The sequence below is a fragment of the Dipodomys spectabilis genome, unplaced genomic scaffold (genome assembly GCF_019054845.1).
Source record: "Dipodomys spectabilis isolate Male_0828 unplaced genomic scaffold, ASM1905484v1 ptg000273l, whole genome shotgun sequence".
NCBI classification, from domain to species: domain Eukaryota; kingdom Metazoa; phylum Chordata; class Mammalia; order Rodentia; family Heteromyidae; genus Dipodomys; species Dipodomys spectabilis.
The window spans coordinates 8088892-8108588 of NW_024870950.1; the positions used below are offsets into that span (position 1 = coordinate 8088892).

The window sequence follows — 19697 nt, forward strand, 5'->3', positions numbered from 1 at the left end:
CTTACTGCTCTAGAGATGGTGCATTGGTAACAGACCATGCTTTAATAGCTCTGACCTGGGCAGCTCGGACCTGGTCATCTTCTACTGCCAGATGTTTCCCTGGGGACTTGAATACAGATGGCAAGGTGAACAACCACTTCACAGACCCACCAAATAAACTTCGGCTTCACTGACTCTGCCAGTGGCCCCTTCTGAGATTTCCAGGGGCCAGATTTAAGGCTCTTCTGCTTATCCAGCTCCCTTTCCACTGGTACTCCCAATCAAAGAACCTCAAAATTTAAACTAGTGAGGGCGGGGAGGGGGGAGGGGGATCAAGGGGCGAAATCACTGTGCTTTGTTCAGCCTGATGTGAAGGGTGGTTGGTGTTTTTCCTGCATTGTATCTTTTCTTACTGTTTCTTTAATAAATGGGATGTGAGGGCTGCTGCTGTCCTTCTATTTGTTAAATACTTTATAGGGAGAGAGAAGTTTACTCTGCTTTTCATAGTTTGGCCACAGACCTGCATTACCTGTCAAATGCTTGCACTTAGGAAGGAGCAAGCTTTGGTTTTAGCCTTTGGTCACACTCACTTGCCAGTTACTGCACTACCAACCTTGCCTCACCTCTATAATAAAAATTAAGCCATTATGGGTCAGAGCAGCTGTGGCAACTTAATCCTACTTTTTTTTTTCTTCTTTTTTGCCAGCCCTGGGGCTTGAACTCGGCCTGGGCACTGTCCTTGAGCTCCTTTTGCTCAAGGCTAATACTCTAGCACTTGAGCCACAGTGCCACTTCAGTTTTTTTTCTGTTCGTATGGTACTGAGGAATTTAACCTGGGGTTTCGTGCACACTAAGCAAGCACTCTACCACTAAACAACATTCTCAGCCTTAATCCTACTTTTGAGATCCACTAATTAAATTTTCTATATCCATTCTTTGAGTCCATAACAAATAGCCGGCTTTACCAAGGACAAAGTAGAAGTCACTTAGAGATACCAACTCAGAATTTGGGATCATGTGCTGAAGGGTCTGTCCCCAGCGCAGCTAACAGGTGGGAAAAGTGGGTTTTTCTAACCTCATCTGTGGACAGGTAGCACCAGCAGTAGCTCCATAGCTTACTAGGCTCATTGGGAAGTGGTAGTCTTACAGAGGTGGGGCTTTGTTTTCATTGAGGGCATGGCCTTGTCCATGGGCTTTGTCCCCAGCTTCCCCTCTTGATCTCTGTCATTCCCTGTGGCTACTAGGTGAGTAGCTTTTCTCCATCACATGTTCCCCTTCATGACACTGCCTCACCGTGTGCCTGGAAACCAACCAAATGACCATGGATTGAAAGTTGAAACTGCCAGCATAAGTCTTTCCTCCTTATAGACAGGTATTTTGTAACAGCAATGGAAAGCTAGCACACCAGCATTATATAACAATCTTTATTTTGACAAATACGTGAGTGCAGTATAAAATTTTTGACCTGAAAAGTTAAAACAACAACACAAAAACAGGCTTAGAGAAGCAGCAAAGGACCAAAGCAGCTGCTCTTGGTTGCCAGCAACAAGGAGAACAGCTGCCTTGTGACCTAGAAGGGTTTGCGTTTGGGTGACAGGCTCCAGGCTGACTTAGCACCATGAGGTTGCCAACAAAGCACCAAGGAAAGATAAGAAAGGCAGCCAGGACTATATAAGCACAAGGACCAGAGCGGCGCAAACAGTAAAAGGATGGAACAGAGCCAAAGGTGTTTGGAGAGAGCCAACAGGTGGCCCAGCACTCTGAGCTGGTGACTTGAGGGCACAATGCTCTGAAGCCAATGCTAGCTTCAAGACTAGCACAGGAAATGTTCAGGCACTCAGCATCAGGTAGACTCTCAGCAAAGTAGGAGCTGAAAAACCCTTGGAGTTATATGTTGTCAAGATAGAAGTGGGCAAGGGCTGGGAAGGTGGCTCAGTGGTAGAGCGCTTGCCTTGCATGCATGAGGCCCTGGGTTTGATTCCTCAGCCCCACATAAGCAGAAAAAGCTGGAAGTAGTGCTATGGCTCAAGTGGTAGGGAATTCGTCTTGAGCTGAAAGGCTGAGGGACAGCGCCCAGGCCAGAGTTCAAGCCCCACAACCAACCAAAGAAAAAAAAAAAAAGGCCCCAAGAGCCTTCCATGCTACTCATTTCAATGCTTTGTTCTTGCACCAAAGGAACTCTAAAGTGGGCAGCTGCCAGGGAAAAGTTTCTGCTAAACCAAAAGTTTGAGAAGATGAATGCAATGAAGGGGTTGAGTCCTGCAGTAATGTGAGGCAGAAGAGATTCCAGCTAAGCTACAGTAGCAGGCTCAGTCCTTGAGCTCGGTAAGGCCATGGCTTACTTCTGAGTATTTCACATCCAAAGACATGGTGAACTATAGAAAGACCAAGAGAAGAAAACACAAGTGGAGGAAAAATGAACTACACAACTTGTAGACAGAGAGATGGGAGAAACAGGAGCAAAGGAAGGGGTGACATTGTCCAATGTACTCATTACCTGACTTTTGCAATGACAACTCTGAACAACGCCCTGATGTTAAAATTTCAAGGTGGATGGCTTAGTGCTTCTGGAAGATCAAATTCAAGATGAGGATTTGGTTACAGACTACTGAGCAGGGTCCATGCCAAGTGCCAAAACAAAGAGGGGAGAGTCCTGGAGGCTAAGAAGGAACCTGTATCTGGGCCCCCACCTCATCTGATAACTCCTGTGTGAAGAACATGGACATTAGCAAAGACAGGATAGACAGCTTGAGCTGTAGAAGCAGCTGGAGAAAAGGTGCAGGCAGGCAGCACATGAAGCTGGTAGAGTAGGTATAAACATCCAGAAGGTGCTAGATAAGCATGAAGAAGTGGGAGCCTCTCCAATGAGATTAGGAGGACCTAATCAAGAGAGGGCCATTGTGTTAGACACCACCTCTGAGTTCTGCCACATCTTGAGGGAAGTCTCCACCTACAAGCTAGCTGGCAACAAGGAGGAAGAGGAGGAACACCCAGCCAAAGGGGCTCTGAAAGGGACTGGAAGAATCTAACTGGAACATGGTCAGTCTAGATGACTTCTCTCCCTCCTCTACCACCATCTTGAACACGGAGCCTCTTTTGAATCAAAGGCTGGTCATGCCGGGAACTGGTGGCTCACACCAGTAATCCTAGCTCCTCAAGAGGCTGAGATCTGAGAATCCAGATTCAAAGTCAGCCTGGGGAAGGAAAGTGTGAAACTCTTACCTCTAATTAACCACCCAAAAAACCAAGAAGTGGAGCTATGACTCAAAGTAGTAGAGCCCTACCTGTAAGCAGAAAAGCTCAGGTACAATGTGCAGGCCCTGAGTTCAAACCCCATGACCTACCAACAACAACAACAAAAAGACTGGCTACAGCCCTGCTCCCAAGGTGTCAGTAAAGGGCTGGCTGGAAATCACAGTGCAGAAAGTTGGTTGAGTAAAGCCCCCACGAGGCCCACTCTCAGCCACATACTGTATCAGGGGCAAGATGGTCACATAAAAGTACAGATGGCAGGAGGAATATTGTGACTTCACTAGGACTTCAAGAAAGATATCTACAAACCTCATGTTAAGATAAAGTATGTGGATGAAAACAGGTTTAAAAAAAAGAAAACCAAAACTCCCGCCCCAGGCAAGCTTTCCAGCACTTGTGCCATGCTTCCATGGGAAGGGCTCTGGCAAAACACAGAGTGAAGAAACTGGACAAACAGGTGCTTCTGAAGATGAACTCCAGTGACAAGCTCCTGGATACTGACTTTGCTCCATAGACCATAGAAGACTGAATTGTCATCAGCAAGAGCATGAATGCAAACACCACTGAGTGAGGCTGCTTCCCCAACTTTCATGTTAAATACAGTTCCCTCATTTAGAAAAAAAAAAAAAGTGAAAATAAATATGCTTACAGGTTATTATAGAAATACAAAAGAGATTAAAATTCTTAAAAACCAAAATGAGTCCAATTAATTGTACAAAGCCTCTTCCCTTGCAAGAAACAGGGATAAAGCTGAAGACCCAGTTTGGTTTTGCTGCTGAAAATTGTACAAAATAACTTAGAAAAACCAGTCGAGGTCAAACGTTGTGAACTTACTACCTGTCTTTTTTCCTTTTTTGATCTGAGGAAAGTTGATGACAACAGTACAAGTCACGGCTGATGGTAGAACAGTCAGTTGTCCACCCAGAGTCCATCATCCTGCATTAACCTTCAAGTAAAACTGAAGTAAAACAGCCCTTAGTGAAGTCTGAGCTCTGCAGCTGGCTGACTGGATTTCCTCCATTGTAATGCTCAAAATAGCTTACTTCTTGGCCAGCAGAAAACACAGAGCCTGGAACAACTTGTCTTTAGCAAATGCTTGCTGTTTCCCAGCCATCATGGGTTGGGTTTGACATCCGCTAGCAGTTTTACTAGAAACGAGGTCTATGTAGCGTTGCTGCACCTGGAAAAACCCTTGAATTCTTGGGAAATGAAGGGAAGCACCAGGGTTTGCCCATCCAGTTCAGAGCACACCTCCTTCCTTTATAGGGAGCACCTGTGCACGTTTCCACACACTCCACCTTAGTTCTGGTTCTCAGGGGGTTAGGTGGACCCTCTGAGAAAGGCCATTTGGAAGGAGAGTGAGCAACACTCAGAGGCTCAGTGAGGACCCCAGGTTTCAAATCCCAAAGCCAAGTACAGTCTGGATTGCAAATCACTAGAAAATGGTTTCCAATCACTCCCCAACAGCAGCAGAGGAAAATCAGCCCTGAGGGATATAAGAGAGAAATAAGAACCTTAGGATTAGAACCAACTCCATCTCCGAGTTTGGCTTCTGGACAGAAGCGAGTAAATGCAGTAATGACTATCCACAACCTAGTTGTAAGCGTTCTCTGAAGAGGCCACTGAAAATGGACAGTCTCAAAGATGACCAACATGGAGTTGAGGGCTCACTTTGGCATTGCTGAAAAGCTTTCCATTGGAGATGATTGTCGATGACAGTAATAAAATCACATGTAGTTAACCAACTGCCAAGGCGTCTACCGGTTCTAAGATGGTGACCAATGTCCTCAAAGGCTCTGAATATTCTTCCTGTATGTTCACAGACCTGGCCTGACTATTTCACAGGGTCCTGTAAGAACTCTGACTGCCATTTTATCTACCATCCTCAAAAAAAAAAAAAAAAAAAAAAAAAGTGCCTTTCAAGAAAGCAAAGTGAGGAGGATAGGCTATCTAGCCTTTGATGAGCTAAATCTGAGAGGAATCCAGGAGTATACAAGTTAAAATCCACAAGTCTTTGCTTCCTTCCCATCTGAATACATTGGGATTTGATCTTCCTGGTGAGAGATGACTATAACATTTTATCTGTCCAGCGAACGTCACAGACAAGCTTAGAATCCATTTAGATGTCTGAGCAGTTTCCATTTGGGACATATTCAGCTGTAAGCTTCCATGTTCTCCATGGTCTTTAGCACTCTCTCAATTTCTTTGTTCTTCCTGGCAAACCTGCCTTTTTACTACAGTAAATACAGCAGTATTCAGTGCTGACTTGCTGATTTCACTCATCCTGGGACGTTGAGTTGTGGTACATCACAGAAAGCACCATTAATAGACCCTGTAGTCTGATGCCCAAAGATCAAGCTTCCGGGCCTTGTATTTCAGGCACAATCTTAATGCATTGAAGCCTACATGAGGATTAGGGAGGTTGGGGATACAAGATAACCCAGATCTCTCCATGGAAATTCACCTGCCACTTCTCTTTGTGTTCAGATGGGTTAGTAGGATAACCTTCCCACAGCTGTCATTGCTTCATTTTCAGAAGTTGTCACAGGGTGGGATTTATTGCTTAGCTCAGCATACTCCCGAGTTCCCTCTACATCCCAGGGGGAGGAAGGAGCATCTTTCTCAGAGTCCACTGCAAGGGCAGAGAGATGAGCAGCCTCAAGATTGACAAAATCCCCCTCTGCCCTCAGCCTGTAGAATCAGTGTTGCATTCTCTGAGCAGAGCTGCCCAGGCCATACTGTAGTCACCATTCTTTGCCTTTCAGATTTGTCCTTTAGACCATTAAACTAAAACACAGCACTCCCTCATCCCTCCCCCCATCATTTCCATTCCCCTCCCCTCCCTGACCCATTGCACGTTTCCCACTCTGCTTGGGGGCTATCTCACACCTCAGCAAAAGCTAAGCTATACTGTTCTGGCTTCTTCCCACATCGCCGTGCAATAATAGCCAGATACAACATCAGGAGGGCCACCCAGTAGCAGCCATACAAGATGGCCCCAGAGACAAGGAAGGCTAGCTCAGTCTCACTGAATAGGTCCTGGCAATAAGCTGTGTAGGCCAGCCCCCCCAGAAGAACCGCCACCCAGATGGACACAGGGATAAGGCCAATGAAGTTCACTACAATGGTTTTTCGGCCAGAAGTGCCCCAGCCAGACTTGTTGATGGTAGCAATGGCAAAGATCTTGGCTGGCAGGAGACTGGACATATAGAGAAGGGAATACAGGGACATGAAGATCATCTCTGCATTACCTCGAAGGAAACAGGCATAGGTAGCCTTGATGATGCCCACCAGCTGCACCGTCAGCAGGAAGAGGAGAATGTTCCAGATGCGGCCACGATAGAAAAGCTGTATGACTGTGGCAATGAGGAAGAAGGGAAAGAAACCTGTGACCACGGACTCATAGGTCATCCAGAGGTGGTGTTTATGGAACCACAGAGAGTTGTAGAGCCACTCCCGGAAGTAAGACTTACTCCAGCGGGTCTGCTGGTTGAGCCATCGGAGGTACTTAGTAGGGGTCTCTGTGAGACACTTGGAGCGCGCTGTATACTTAGTCCGGTAGCCAAGGCTCAGGACTCGGTTGGTAAGGTGCCGGTCATCCCCAAAACTGCACTTGCTGCCTAGGAACTTCTGATGGTACCAGTCCTCCAGGAACTGCTGGAGGAGGCTGTTGCGGTACATGCCCAGGGGCCCGCTAATGCACTGCACACAGCCAAAATAGGACTGGCAGGCCCGTTCCACGTTGAAGGCCATCCAGTACCGCACACTGCTCAGGAAGGATATCCACGAATCATACTTGTTGAGGATCTGTAAGGGAACAGATGCTTTGGGCTTCCTCTTCTGAGGGATCTAAGCCCCAGAGGAGACAAGACACCAAGAGACCATGAGGCCTGTTCTGGTTACTCAAATTCCTGCCATCCATTATTGCCTCCTTGGAACAATGCTCGGGGGAGGAAGCCATCTCTACTCCCCCCGGCACTAGCTCCCCACTGAGATATCTACCCTGATTGTCCTGTTCAAGCAGCCAAAGCCATCACTATTGCAGGACAGAATTGGGGTGACAGAGAAGAGCCTGGAAAGCAAAATACCACTCTCTTGTTCTGGCATTTGGCAAGCTTCTAAGAAGTGGCATATGATGCCAGGTGCTGGTAATCCTAGCTACTCAGGAGGCTGAGATCTAAGGATTGAGGTTCACAGCTAGCAGGGGCAGGAAAGCCTGTGAGACTTTATCTCCAATTAATCACCAGAAAACCAGAAGTGGTGCTGTGGCTCAAGTGGTAGAGTGCTTATCTTAAGCTGAAGAACCGAGGCCCAGAGTTCAAGCCCCATGACCGACAAAAAAAAAAAAAGTGGCATATCACCTATAGTACCCTCTGGAAGGAGATCTGGCCCTGTCTGCTCTAGACTACCTGGCATTCTTCAGCCCAAGTTGCCTAAGAGCAAGGGCTTTTCAAAGCCATAATATGAGGTGGCTACCTGCTACACCTCCACTCAGAAAAGAAGTTCCCTCTGGGATCTGTGGGCTCCAAATCCTATGTCTTTCCTTATCTACAGCCTCTCTGTAACTGTTCAGTGTCATTCCTCCTCCCAATGTTGAAAAGAATAGGGAAGTTGGGGAGCAAACACGGTCAACCCTTTGATCTTGATGGAAATTGTTAGAGGAGACCCTCCCCAAACAGTCCAGCCCCCTTCCCAGAAATCTCTGGTGACTTACTTGGACATCTCCCCCGACTCCCCCTACTTGAGGATCCTCCTCCAGAACTCGAAGCATCTCAATGGTGCAGGCTGGGTCCAGCACAGTGTCAGAGTCACACACCTGCAGGGGAGTGCATCATCAGCCATTTTGACCGTAACACCTTCCCTCCCTGTGACCGCCTCTCTCCCATGATTCACTGCCAGCAGAAAGATCTATGTCAAATAGAAGAGGAATGGGGAAGCAGAGTAAGGAAATATGAGTTCTAATCCCCAGCTCGGCAGCCACTAAGCTGAGGAGAGAAACCCAGGAGACTGTAGGTGCTGAACCTGGGAAGAGGGGAAATGGTTATTAGCCCTGGACACATTGTTGCCAAATTGGCTCCAGAGATGGCCTCAAGATCTTTCTCCAGGGCCCTTGGGCAGAAAGGGGAAAGAGTCTTGGGAATCAGATGACACCTACAGTGGGCCAGGGCCAACAGACATTTTTCAGAAGACTGAAAAAGGACTCCTGCCAAAAGCTACTTAATGAGCAGTACACATGTAGGTAGTCATAGATTAATGGCATCCACATTTCAGCCTCTGGCCTCTTAGACAACCTGCAACCCCAGCAGTGAAGATTGGTCTTACCCACAATCCCCCTCCTTGAGATCATAAACGTAGCCCCCAGACATTCTGTGTTCCTGAATACAGACTTTTACGCCAAGTCTCTAAGATGGGCAGTTTGGGCAACAGCTGCTCTTGCCTGGATTTATTCTGAGTTACTAGTTGAACTCATACCCTGGTGGATGACTCCTTGCCTGTTTTCTAAAATGTTCCTGAAATGGTCAAAACAATCACGGAGAGGTATGCTTGGTTTCCAGATCCCCAGATTGAGCTCTGTGTCATGATTCCCACAGGTGAAGCCAACTCCTGGTCTGCAGATACCTAAGTTTATACTGAAGTTGCTGACATAAGGAGCCGGGTTCAATCCTCAGCCCCCAAATCAAGTTGCTGAGTAAGAGCCCATAGCCTGCAGGAAGGAGGCTGCCTTAAACACCTCAACCGTTGTTTTCTCTTGTCTTTTTCCTTGCTTCCTCCCTCACCCCCTGCCAATCTTCCTGTTGGAGACAGGCTGGTATAGACAAGCAGCAGCCTAAGGCCGAGGGGAAACCAGGCCCAGCCTAGATGTCTCCCGTGGCTTCTCTCCTCCCTACAGAACATCTGCATATGCTGGTCTGAACTGGGAAAGGTTCTCAAAACCCCCGAGCTTACAGGCTGGCTCTACTACTACTTTCTGCCAAACTCTCACTCATACCTCCTTGACTCCAGGGAAGTCTTTATAGCTACGCAGGGTTGGGAAAGAAAGCCTTGTGTGCCTATTTCCCCACTGTCCAGAGCACGGTTCTCTCCCACAAAGACACACCCTCAAGGTGGGCTCATAGCTATAATCCTAGCTACTCAGGAGGCTGAGATTTGAGGATTGGGGTTCAAAACCAGCCTGGGCAGAAAAGTCCATGACTCTTATCTCCAATAAACCACCAGAAAACTGGAAGTGGCGCTGTGGCTCAAGTAGTAGAGTGCTCACCTTGAGCTGAAGAGCTAAGGGACAGCGCCCAGGCCCAGAGTTCAAGTCCTAACCGACAAAAAAAAAAAAAAAAAAGACACACCTTCAGCAGGGCTGCTGGAAGGCAGGCTGGAATCCATAAAGTTTTCACAGGCTCGAGCCCAGGCCCAGGTCTCTGGGCCATAAAGAGGAAAGTATGGCTCAGATGAGAGCCTGTTTACAGACCTACTCACAGATAAGCAAGAAAAGGAGCTGTGGAGCAGAGTAGGTTTGGAGGTCATGTGCTTTAAGGGACTGTATGATATAGTCACAGTGGCTTAGTGCTTCTCCTTAGTTTACCGAAGACGACCTCCTAAACCCCAGTAAACTAAAGAATTAAACAGCTTAAGGACATCCTTCCTACATGGCTAAAGAGGCTCTAAGCCTAGGAAGACAGGGAAGACAAAGGTATCAACTCTTGCATGACCACTTTTCAAAAATAACAAAATACACAAGTTAGGTAGCCACACTACAGAACGCTTAAATAGAGGAGAGCAAACATGCCATTAGTAAGACTAGATAGGCACACGATTGGACCAACCAACTATTCTTCTTCCATTGACTTATGAAGTGAAAGCAAGACATAGAGGCTGTGTAGATGCAGTGCAGAATTCTCATCTAGAATCTGGGATCCTGAGGGTGTTTTGTTTTTAAATACTGAAATGTGTGGTTTTGAAACTCAGTTCTCTCTCTAGGTTGTTAATGAAAAATTGAAGCTATGTCAACCTTACCAACCTTTCCATACTGGTGCCCATGACTGCTCTGAACAGAGGTAGGCAGGATCTGCTCAGGGTTCTAGCCCTGAATGTTCTGCTGAAATGTGAATCTAGATCACTGACACACTCATCCTCACTCTAAACCTGGCAAGTAGAGCACCATGAAGCACATTTGTCTGTGCTTCTGTTTCACCGTCTTCTAACCGAGATAATAACAGTATCCCCTGGGAATATTATGGGAATTAAAGGAGCAAATATATGTGCAATGCCTACAATAGTGCCTGGTATAAAGTGGACGCCATGTACCAGTTTGCTGCTGTTACTATCAGGGACATCAATTCAGAGGTCTGGCCAGAATCAGAGCTTCAGATAGGCAGAACTAGGTTTCTGGCCTGGGTCTGTTTGATCCCAGCACTGTTTCAGACAGAGACCCATTACGCCTTGTGGCCTTCTTCAGCAGAGCTTTGGAGGTATGCACAGCATGAAGCCCTAATTGGCTGGCTATGGCCCCAAGCACACACACTCCTAGAAAGCACCCTTACCTGGATATAGTCCACCGAGTCGCCAAGGGCCTTGAAGGCCGTGTACATGACCTCACGCTTGCCTCCCCACTTCTGCATGATGCACGAGAAGGTGCTGGCCCATACCACTGCACGCACACGCTCCATGCCCTCCTGCAGGCTGGCCTCGGTCTCTCCTTCCCCTGCCTCGTGGAAGTTGCTGCGCCACACAAAAAAGCCAGCTTGCTCCGTGCCGCCCAGCACCTCGTGGAAAATGTCCAGCATGTAGGCATCCTCCTGGCGATTGCCATCCACCACCATGACCACCTTGAGATCGGGGAAGGCGATGCGCTGGGCTGAGCGGAGGCACTTGCGCAAATAGTCTGGGTCTTCTTGGTAGGCCGCGATGCAGAGTGCTACTGAGCGCCGCCGCGCACCCGGCAGCTTCAGGGGCCGCCATGCTCTGCGCATGCGCCTGTGCTCCAGGAAGGCAAACAGGCTCTGAATGAGCAGGTGCAGGCCCAGGATGGCGCCGTATAGGCCAAAGGACAGGTAATGCTTTTCTGTGTGGATGAACTGATAGCCTGTCACATAGGCTGCCAGGATGCCACCCAGCACCACCAGTGCAAACAGGCTGGTGCCCACCACACGCAATGCTGTCGTCAGCTGAATCGGCATCTGATGGGAGAGAAAGGGGATAGAGGGTCAGACAGGAGACATTTGCAGGCAAAGTGAGCATGGGCATTCTCAGAGCCTAGCCTGGATGGGAGAATAACCCGCTAATAAAGATCATTACTGACTGGTAGAGCACTTGCCTAGCAAGCTAACAAATTCAATCCCCAGTACCCCCAAAACAAACACCAAAGGCCCATCCACTTACTCGGGGAGCGACTATGACTTTGGAAACTCAGAAGTCAAATGGCTGGGGTTGGAGTCCCAGCTCTGCACTTACCATCCATTACGTCTGTTACCTCAGAGTGTTTGAGGGGTGAATGGGTGACATGTAAACACAACAAAAACACAGCACCATTTGTTATTGTCTGACAGAACAAAAGCCAAAGCTATGGGATCTCCCTGGTAGACGGCAGACAGAGATCTGCTTGCCCCAAAGGTCACCAGTGACAAGCTTCAGTGGTGAGTCCAGGCACATGGGACAGCTCTGGGAGCAGCGTGGCATCCTGGCCTAAGAACCATTACCTCTAGTGAGTGAGAGTGCACTCTGGAACGGACTGTTCCCAGGTGAAGCACCAGACCAGACTCATGAAGAATCATAGGAGGAAAAGTCCAGAACAGGAAGTACAAGAGGGGTGGAGAGAGGTAACACAGGCAGCTTGTCTTTCACAGAAACTTCCCTGTGTTCTGCCTTCAGTTTTTTTCTTCTTCATTTACTTGAGAGGTAGAAAAGAAAAAGAAAACTGGGGTGAGGGGCAGCTGACTTGGCAAAGAGTTGGAATCGTGAGAGCTGGGCTCCCAGAATCCCAGCACCCAGGAGTGTAGAGAGCCAGCGCCAGGAGGAACCGCAGCTACCACTGCAGCAGTCCAGCAGTCCAAGTTGGCTGCTTGGAGAACCCCATCCGCTTGGTCCTAGTGCCCGCGTAGAAATCTGCGTGCACATCCCCTGCCCAACCACTGCTGGAAATAATGCCAGGTTTCAGTTTGCAACTAAGTGGGGGCTTCTAAGCCTTTGCTCTGTTGGAAATAGATGTGCTGTAATGAGCAGAGTCCACAACTCAGCACCAGAGATAAGCTCCACTCCCACCAGGCTGCCTGACCTTGCCCAACTTCTCTAAGAGTTCTTTCCATCGCTACAGTGCGGGGGGGGGTCTGAATTCGTTTCTCACTTCGAAAACCTCTGGAAAATCATTCCCCTTAAAGTGGAATCACATCAGGCCCTAAGAGCTGCCCAAATGTTAGTAAGGCGGATTGCGCTTTCCTCCAGAGCCCAGATGGGGGCGGGGCGCAAAGGAGAGGTGGGCAGGGGAGGCTGCGTGGACTGCATGCTCCCTGCCCTCCACGCCCACCTCCTCTCCTTGCCAGCCACCTGCCTCATCTGGAGATTCCCGTTTCCACTCTGCACTCCAGACAATGCCCTCTCCCGGCTTGCTAAGCTCTGGTCTCACTGGAGCCACGCTCAACGCCCCTTCCCCCTCCCACCCCTCCAAAATATACTTTCCACACAGGGTGGCTAAGGAATCAGTCACTGCCTCAATCCGCCAGCGACGGAGGCACCAGCAGCTTCCAGCAGCTTCCGGCAGCTTGGATGGGAAAGGGCTGCTGGCTGCCTGGCCGCTGCGGGAAGCGAGGCCGCGGGGCTTTCAGCCCGGCCAGCGTGGGGAGCCGGCCGCGTGCTTCCTCTGCGGGACTCCCAGCCCTCCCGGTTCTCCCTCCCTGCGCGCCGGCGGTCCAGGGTCCCCAGGCCTGCATCCACCGCCCAGGGGTGCCCCACTCCCCAGTTCTGCTCACGTGCCGGGGACCCGAGGTGGGGCGCCGCTGCCCCTGCAGTCAGGAAAGGGACCAGGGTCTGTCCCGCAATCTGCTGGGCCCTGGCACCCCGCTGCGGAGCGGTGCGGTGCGGTGGTGCGCGTGGCTGCGTCCACCGGGTCAAGGCGGCCGCGAAGACACCGGCCGCGCTCTTCTTCAAGCGGGAGCTTGGCCTCCGGGTCGAGGCGGCGCTGGCCACACCCACGTGCCGGTTTCTCACGACCCAGGCGGGGAGGAACGCAGAGCCCAAGAAACCACAATTGGACCGGGCCCTGCTCATCTTCCCCGGGGCCCCAGCCACCTTGGCAAAAGAGTGCCGGCAGACAAAGACGGCCTCCCCGGTGTCGCCAGTCCCCTCCTTCCCCGGGCAGGACCCCTCCCCCACAGGATCCGAGGCCCTGCCTCGGTATCCCCCTCTCCCACACAGGGCCCCCGCGAGGTCCTGCGGCGGAACCCCCACGTGCAAGCGAGCGCCAGGGCGGGCGACCCCCTGTCCAGACAGCGGCCTCTGCCACCCCAGCGGGAGGACGCGGGGCGCGATCTGTACCCGGGCTGCTCCGCAGACACACACACACTCCGAAGGGATCCCCGGAACCTGGCACAGACTCGCTGCCGCGCGCATCGGGTTCAAGGGCACGAGGATGGGGGCGCTCCCCAAGGCCGCCACTCCCCCCTCCCCCCGCCGGGGCAGCAGCGTGAAATAAGAACCTCCAGGCAAAGGCGCACGCCCTGCTACCCACCCCGCAAACTTTGAGGGGCTGCCTTGTTAGCAGAGCCTCTCCCGCTGACAGGTGCGCCCTGCTGCGGGGCCCACGCGCGGCGGGACGGAAACTTGAACACCCAGCGCGATTGCTAGCGGCAGTCCTTGGGGAAGGGAGCTCACTTGGCCCGCACGACACGTGCCGCGCTTGCCCGGCAGGTCGGCAGGAGCCGGGGTCGAGGTGTTCCGGCAGGTGCGAAGCCCCGGAGGAAATGGGGGGGGAGCGCCCCACATGCTCCTCGCCTCCTCATTCATTCACAAAACCCGAGCCGCGAGGGAGGCTGGGAAGAGAGGCCGGAGAGGAGGCCGAAGGAAAAAATGAGAAAGGGGCCGTGGGGAGGGGGCCGCGGGAAGCGCCGCCAGGAAGCCCGGAGCTGCCATTCCCCCCACCCCCCAGCTCCGGCCGCCGGGGCGCAGGGCAGGAGGGGCCCCGGGAGCCCGGCGCGCCCCTCGAGGTGGCCGGCCCGCGCTCACCGTGCCGCCCGCCGCCCGCGCTCCGGTGCTCAGCAGGCCCGCGGTGGCTCCATGCCCCTCCTCGGCTCCTCGGCTCCACCGTGCGGCGCCGTCTGCACCGTGCGCCACCGCGCGCTCCGACTGACAGCGCCGGCCCCACCGGGCCGCCTTAAGTACCCAGCGCGGACCCGCCGGGAGAGGCGCCCTCCTCCGGCCCCGGGGCCCGGAAAGTTGGAAAGAATGGGGGGGGCTCCCCGTCCCCGGCTTCCCCGGCGGGCGCTCGGCGAGTGGCGGGGTCCCGTGTGGCCACGGCTCCTCCAGCCCGCAGAGACCGAGCTTGCGCGTCCTCTCGGAAGCTGGGTTCCCCCGAAGGCGAGCGGGCGGGCGGCTCCCCTGCTCTGGGGAGGCGCGCATTGTGTACAATCAAGAACCCTGGGCGTCCTTAACTTTCACTACCCTTTCCGTCCACGCCTCGAATCCCACTCACCCTACAACGCCGCCACCGCCGGAGGCTCGACTTGGGCCGGAGAAAAGGACTGCTAGCTGGACGGGGAGCTCTCTAACACACTGGCAGCAGGACCTTCCTGGTGGCAAGAAAGAGATTAATTGTCCAGTAGGAAAAGGCTGGTAGGAGAAGGTGCTAGCAATTGTGTGAAGATTAGCTTTGAATTCCCCAGTAGAACTAATGACATAAAAGCTGTTTACAAAAGCTGCAAATGGTCTTGCTGGAGACCTTGCAGGAGTCTTACAGCCCAAACAGTTCCGCCTCCTCCCCAATTTTACATTTTTATTCCTGAAGTCCCTGGTCTCCGACTCCCCACTGACATCCCTTCTAGGAGTTTCCAGGCCCTGGAAGCTGGTGCTACACTTGCGCGAGGTGAGGTGGAAGAGATTGGGAATAATGATAAAGACTAAAAAATAAAAAATAAAAAAAAGCAAATTTATGCCTGGCACTGGGGGTGGTTCACGCCTGTAATCCTAGCTACTCAAGAAGCTGAGATCTGAGGATCCCAGTTGGAAGCTAGCCCAGGAAGGAAAGTTTGTGACACTCTTACCTCCAATTAACTCAAAAAAAAAAGTGGAGATGGGAGGGAAGGGATGGTAGGGGAAAAACAAAGGAGGAGTCAACAATGTTTGATAAGAAATGTACTCATTACCTTGCTCGGGTGATTGTAACCCCTCTGTACAGTATTTTCACAATAAAAAACTTATTTTTTTTTTTTTTGGGTCCAGTCGTGGGGCCTGAACTCTGGGCCTGGGCGCTGTCCCTCAGCTCTTCAGCTCAAGGCTAGCGCTCTACCACTTGAGCCACAGTGCCACTTCCGGCTTTTTTCTTTTTGCTTATGTGGTGCTGAGGAATCGAACCCAGGGCCTCAGGCATGCTAGGCAAGCGCTCTACCACTGAGCCACCTTCCCAGCCCATAAAAAACTTATTTTAAAAAAAGTTGGAGCCGGGCGCCAGTGGCTCACGCCTGTAATCCTAGCTACTCAGGAGGCTGAGATCTGAGAATCGCGGTTCAAAGCCAGCCAGGGCAGGAAAGACCGTGAGACTCCTATCTCCAATAAACCACTAGAAAACCGGAAGTGACGCTGTAGCTCAAGTGGTAGAGCGCTCGCCTTGAGCTGAAGAGCTGAGGGACAGCGCCCAGGCCCAGAGTTCAAGCCCCATGACCGACAAAAAAACACAAAAAAGCTGGAAATGGAGCTGTGGCTCCAGTGGTAGAGTGCTATGCTTAAGCAAAAGGGCTCAGGGACAGCATCTAGGCCCTGGGTTCAAGCCTCAGGACTGGCACTAAAAAAAAAGAAAAAAAAATATTGGGCTGGGAAGGTGGCTCAGAGCTAGAGTGCTTGCCTTGATTGCATGAGGCCCTGGGTTTGATTCCTCAGTACCACATAAGCAGAAAATGCCAGAAGTGGCATGGTGGCTCAAGTGGTAGAGTGCTAGCCTTGAGCTGAAGAGATGAGGGACAGCGTCCAGGCCCAGAGTTCAGGCCCCACAACTGACAAAAAAAAAAAAAAAAGTATTGGGGCTGGGAAGGTGGCTCAGTGTTAGAACGCTTGCCTTGCATGCATGAGGCCCTGGGTTCGATTCCTCAGCACCACATAAGCAAAAAGAAAAAAGCCGGAAGTGGTGCTGTGGCTCAAGTGGTAGAGCGCTAGCCTTGAGCTGAAGAGCTGAGGGACAGTGCCCAGGGCCAGAGTTCAGGCCCCATGACAAGAAAGAAAGGAAGGAAGGAAGGAAGGAAGGAAAGAAAGGAAAGAAGGAAAGAAAAGGAAGGAAGAGAAACCATGTTAAAAAAAAAAGTATTTCCATGACCTCCAAACACAGCTAACTTTTCAAGTTGCAGGTTTATGGACACCTGAGCTGCTCTTCCAGAATTCATAGGGGCCCAGGGACTTGGCTACCCACTCCATCACAGAACTCTGAGCCCTCTGCCCCGAGGCGAGCAAAGACCCGAGGCTCACCTGCTCCCATCCTGCCCTTATAGCATGTGCTGTGTCTTACTGCTCAAGAAGGCATCCCTGATAAGCCACATGAGTTCAAATGTATGTGTAAAGTTTTAGGCGAGGAAAGAACACGCAGGAGGAGGTATAGGTGAAGAAAGGAAAGTTTATTGGGGTACGCTCCCGGGCGAACTCCCTGGTCAGGAAGAGAGGTTGCACTGAGTTTGGTTGTAGCAAGGTTTATATGGCCAGGGTCAGCAGGAACTTTTAGCAAGTAACTTGTTTTGCGAGTTTGAACAGTTTTGGGCCAGTGAAGAATGATTAGGACAGGTGGTGTATAATTGGGACAGGTGGTGTAAAAGGGAAGTGGCTCTCCTCAGCTGCCTCTGCCCTCCAGCGGCCAGTCAGTATGTCTTAACCAGCTCATGATGAGTCCACAGTGGGGCTCTACTTAGCACAGTTTGCAGAACACACATGGAGACAGGTGGTGTTTGGTAAAGGTGTCAGCCATCTTTGCCGCCAGGCGGGTGGCAGTATGTGTCAATGTGTCTCCATCCTAGAAATGACCTTGTTAGAATTTTTAGATTTAAGAGTTCAGCTGAGAAAGTGCCCAGTTAAGCTCCAGTGAACTTTAACCAGAGGGCAAAGTGGGGCCCCCCCCCGGCTATGGATTCTAGTTGTCATTCCCTAAAGCATTTGGGGACAGGACGTTCTGGGATCAATCTTTGATCTTTTTTTCTATTGCACTTATAGACTATGGAGCTCTGGGCCATCTGTGCTATATTATCCAGAGCCATGGCAGAGCCTGGACCAGCCAGGGGCTTGGAGGTCTGTGTCTCCTCCTAAAGCAGCAATCTGCAACATCTTAATTAAATCAGGGACAATAAGCAGGGGTTGGGTGGGCACCTTGACCCTCTGGCGAGCAGAAGATCTCTACTAAGAGAGGGAGGATCCAAAATGATCAAGCATTCTTGTCAGAAGCCAGAAATCCAGAATTTGATGTGAAACCTAATTTTTAAGTATTGGCAACTAGTTTAGATGGTGGAAAAAATACTTCATAGGTCAAGCAATGGCTGCTGGTAAAAATAATCTCAACAAATAGGCCTGGTTCTGGTGGCTCATATCTATAATCCTAGCTACTTAGGAGGCTGAGATCTGAGGATCATGATTCAAAGCCAGTTTGGGCAGAAAAGTCTGTGAAACTTTTTTTTTTTGCCAGTTGTGGGGGCTGAACTCTGGGCCTGGGCGCTGTCCCTCAGCTCTTCAGCTCAAGGCTAGCGCCCTAAATCTTTTTTTTTTTTTGTCTGTCATGGGGCTTGAACTCTGGGCTTGGGCATTGTCCCTCAGCTCTTCAGCTCAAGGCTAGCGCTCTACCACTTGAGCCACAGCGCCACTTCTGTGAAACTCTTATGTCTAATTAATCACCAAAAAGACAGAAGTGGAGGTGTGGCTCAAGTGGTAGAGGACAGTCTTGAGTGAAAAAGCCAAGTGAGATCGCAAACTCCTGAGTTCAAGTCCCCATAGTCCGTGTGGAAAGGTCCTTTTCAGTCCTCAACTTGACCTCTTTGTGTGACTTCCTTTCCCTGAGGCTGCTCTGGGACTGTCTCATGCCTGGTTAGTTTCTAAAGCCCACACAGGCTTCTTGCCTGGCGCGCTCTCTCTCTCTCTCTGTTGGCTGGAGTCAGCACAACCTCACTAGACAGTTAAAACCTCTGAAATGAACAGAGCTAAGACGAAGACGAAACATTGTGAGAAGAGTCAGCACACCTCTGCTCTTACCAATTGGCTTTGCTCCTAAACAGCTTCCCGTGAGGGAGCCAACTCTCTTGTATTCTGCTATGCCAGGCTGGGTAGCTGGTGGTACGAGGCAGATAAGAGACCTGTTACCTTTGTGGTCTAATCATTGGCATCCAATTTGCGATACCCTATTTACATTCACCCCTTCACTAGGGAAGGAGGTGGAGGAGTCTTTAAGAGGTTGATATAATAAAGCTTGACTTTATCTCTGCTTACCACTGGGGATTTAAAAATAGGACTAATTTCATACCCAATCACTTATAAACATGGATTCAGATGTTGCTGAATTAGCTTTTACACAGGTGCTAGAGACTAAGCCTCCTTGTTGGTTCAGTAGTAAAAGATTCAGGCTGCACTTTCATGTTCACTTAATACACATGGAGGACACACACACACACACACACACACACACACACACAACCTTTTGAAGTGAATAAAGATGGATTATACATGCCTTCCAAGCCAGGTATGGTGGCATGTATCTGCAGTCTCAGCTACTTGGTGACAGGCAGAAGGATTACTTGGCCCTAGGTGTTCAAGATCAGCCCAAGAAAATACAGTGAGACCTCCATTTCCAAAAAGACAAAACAAAAACAAAAATCATAAAATGCTCCCAACTAGTAACAGATGATGTCACATTCTGTCCTCTGACTGCATAGGCCTTGCTTTCTTTTCATGACCACCTAAACCTGCAGCACTAGTTAATAGCTAATTTGAAGTGGAAAGTGCATGCCTTGGGTAGGGCAAGGCAGCTATTCCAAACAAAGTTTCCTTTCATAACTTTCCCTCTCAGGGACAAGCTCTGTGGTTTCTAGATGCTGTCTGAAGACGCAGGCTCCAGCACCTTTCCAGACTACTGCTCCCATGGTGAGATTTTCATCTCAGTCCCTCTTTCCTTGGTAGAAGAAGAGCATTTGGAATGAAGGGGCTTCTGCTTTGCTGGAGGCTGAGTGGGCAGCCCTTCTAAGAGCCAGATTCTTTGAGGCTGCCTTGAAGCTTGGGGATTTGGGTAACTGGACATCAAGCCAGACCTGAGG

General features: G+C 50.5%; 1 protein-coding gene across 2 annotated transcripts; it reads right to left on the reverse strand.

Moving 5' to 3' along the window:
* Position 1: 1 nt before the first annotated feature.
* On the reverse strand, positions 2 to 11402 carry Has3 (hyaluronan synthase 3). 2 transcript variants are annotated; one of them, XM_042700693.1, is made up of 3 exons: positions 10767 to 11402; positions 7946 to 8047; positions 2 to 106 (listed from the first exon to the last, which is right to left on the reverse strand). In XM_042700693.1, exons 1-3 carry the CDS (start codon positions 11400 to 11402, stop codon positions 2 to 4), a joined length of 843 nt encoding a protein of 280 aa, XP_042556627.1. The 2 variants fall into 2 exon arrangements, with proteins under 2 accessions (XP_042556627.1, XP_042556626.1); XM_042700692.1 differs by lacking the exon at positions 2 to 106 and adding an exon at positions 6115 to 7038.
* Between the last annotated feature and the right edge of the window lie 8295 nt (positions 11403 to 19697).

Coding starts and splice junctions, on each gene's coding strand:
- Has3 (XM_042700692.1), bottom strand. CDS start 11,402: ATGCCGATTCAGCTGACGACAGCATTGCGTGTGGTGGGCACCAGCCTG. Junction 8,048..10,766: donor ACTCGGTGGACTATATCCAG/GTAAGGGTGCTT, acceptor ACTCCCCTGCAG/GTGTGTGACTCTGACACTGT. Junction 7,039..7,945: donor GAGTCGGGGGAGATGTCCAA/GTAAGTCACCAG, acceptor GTTCCCTTACAG/ATCCTCAACAAGTATGATTC.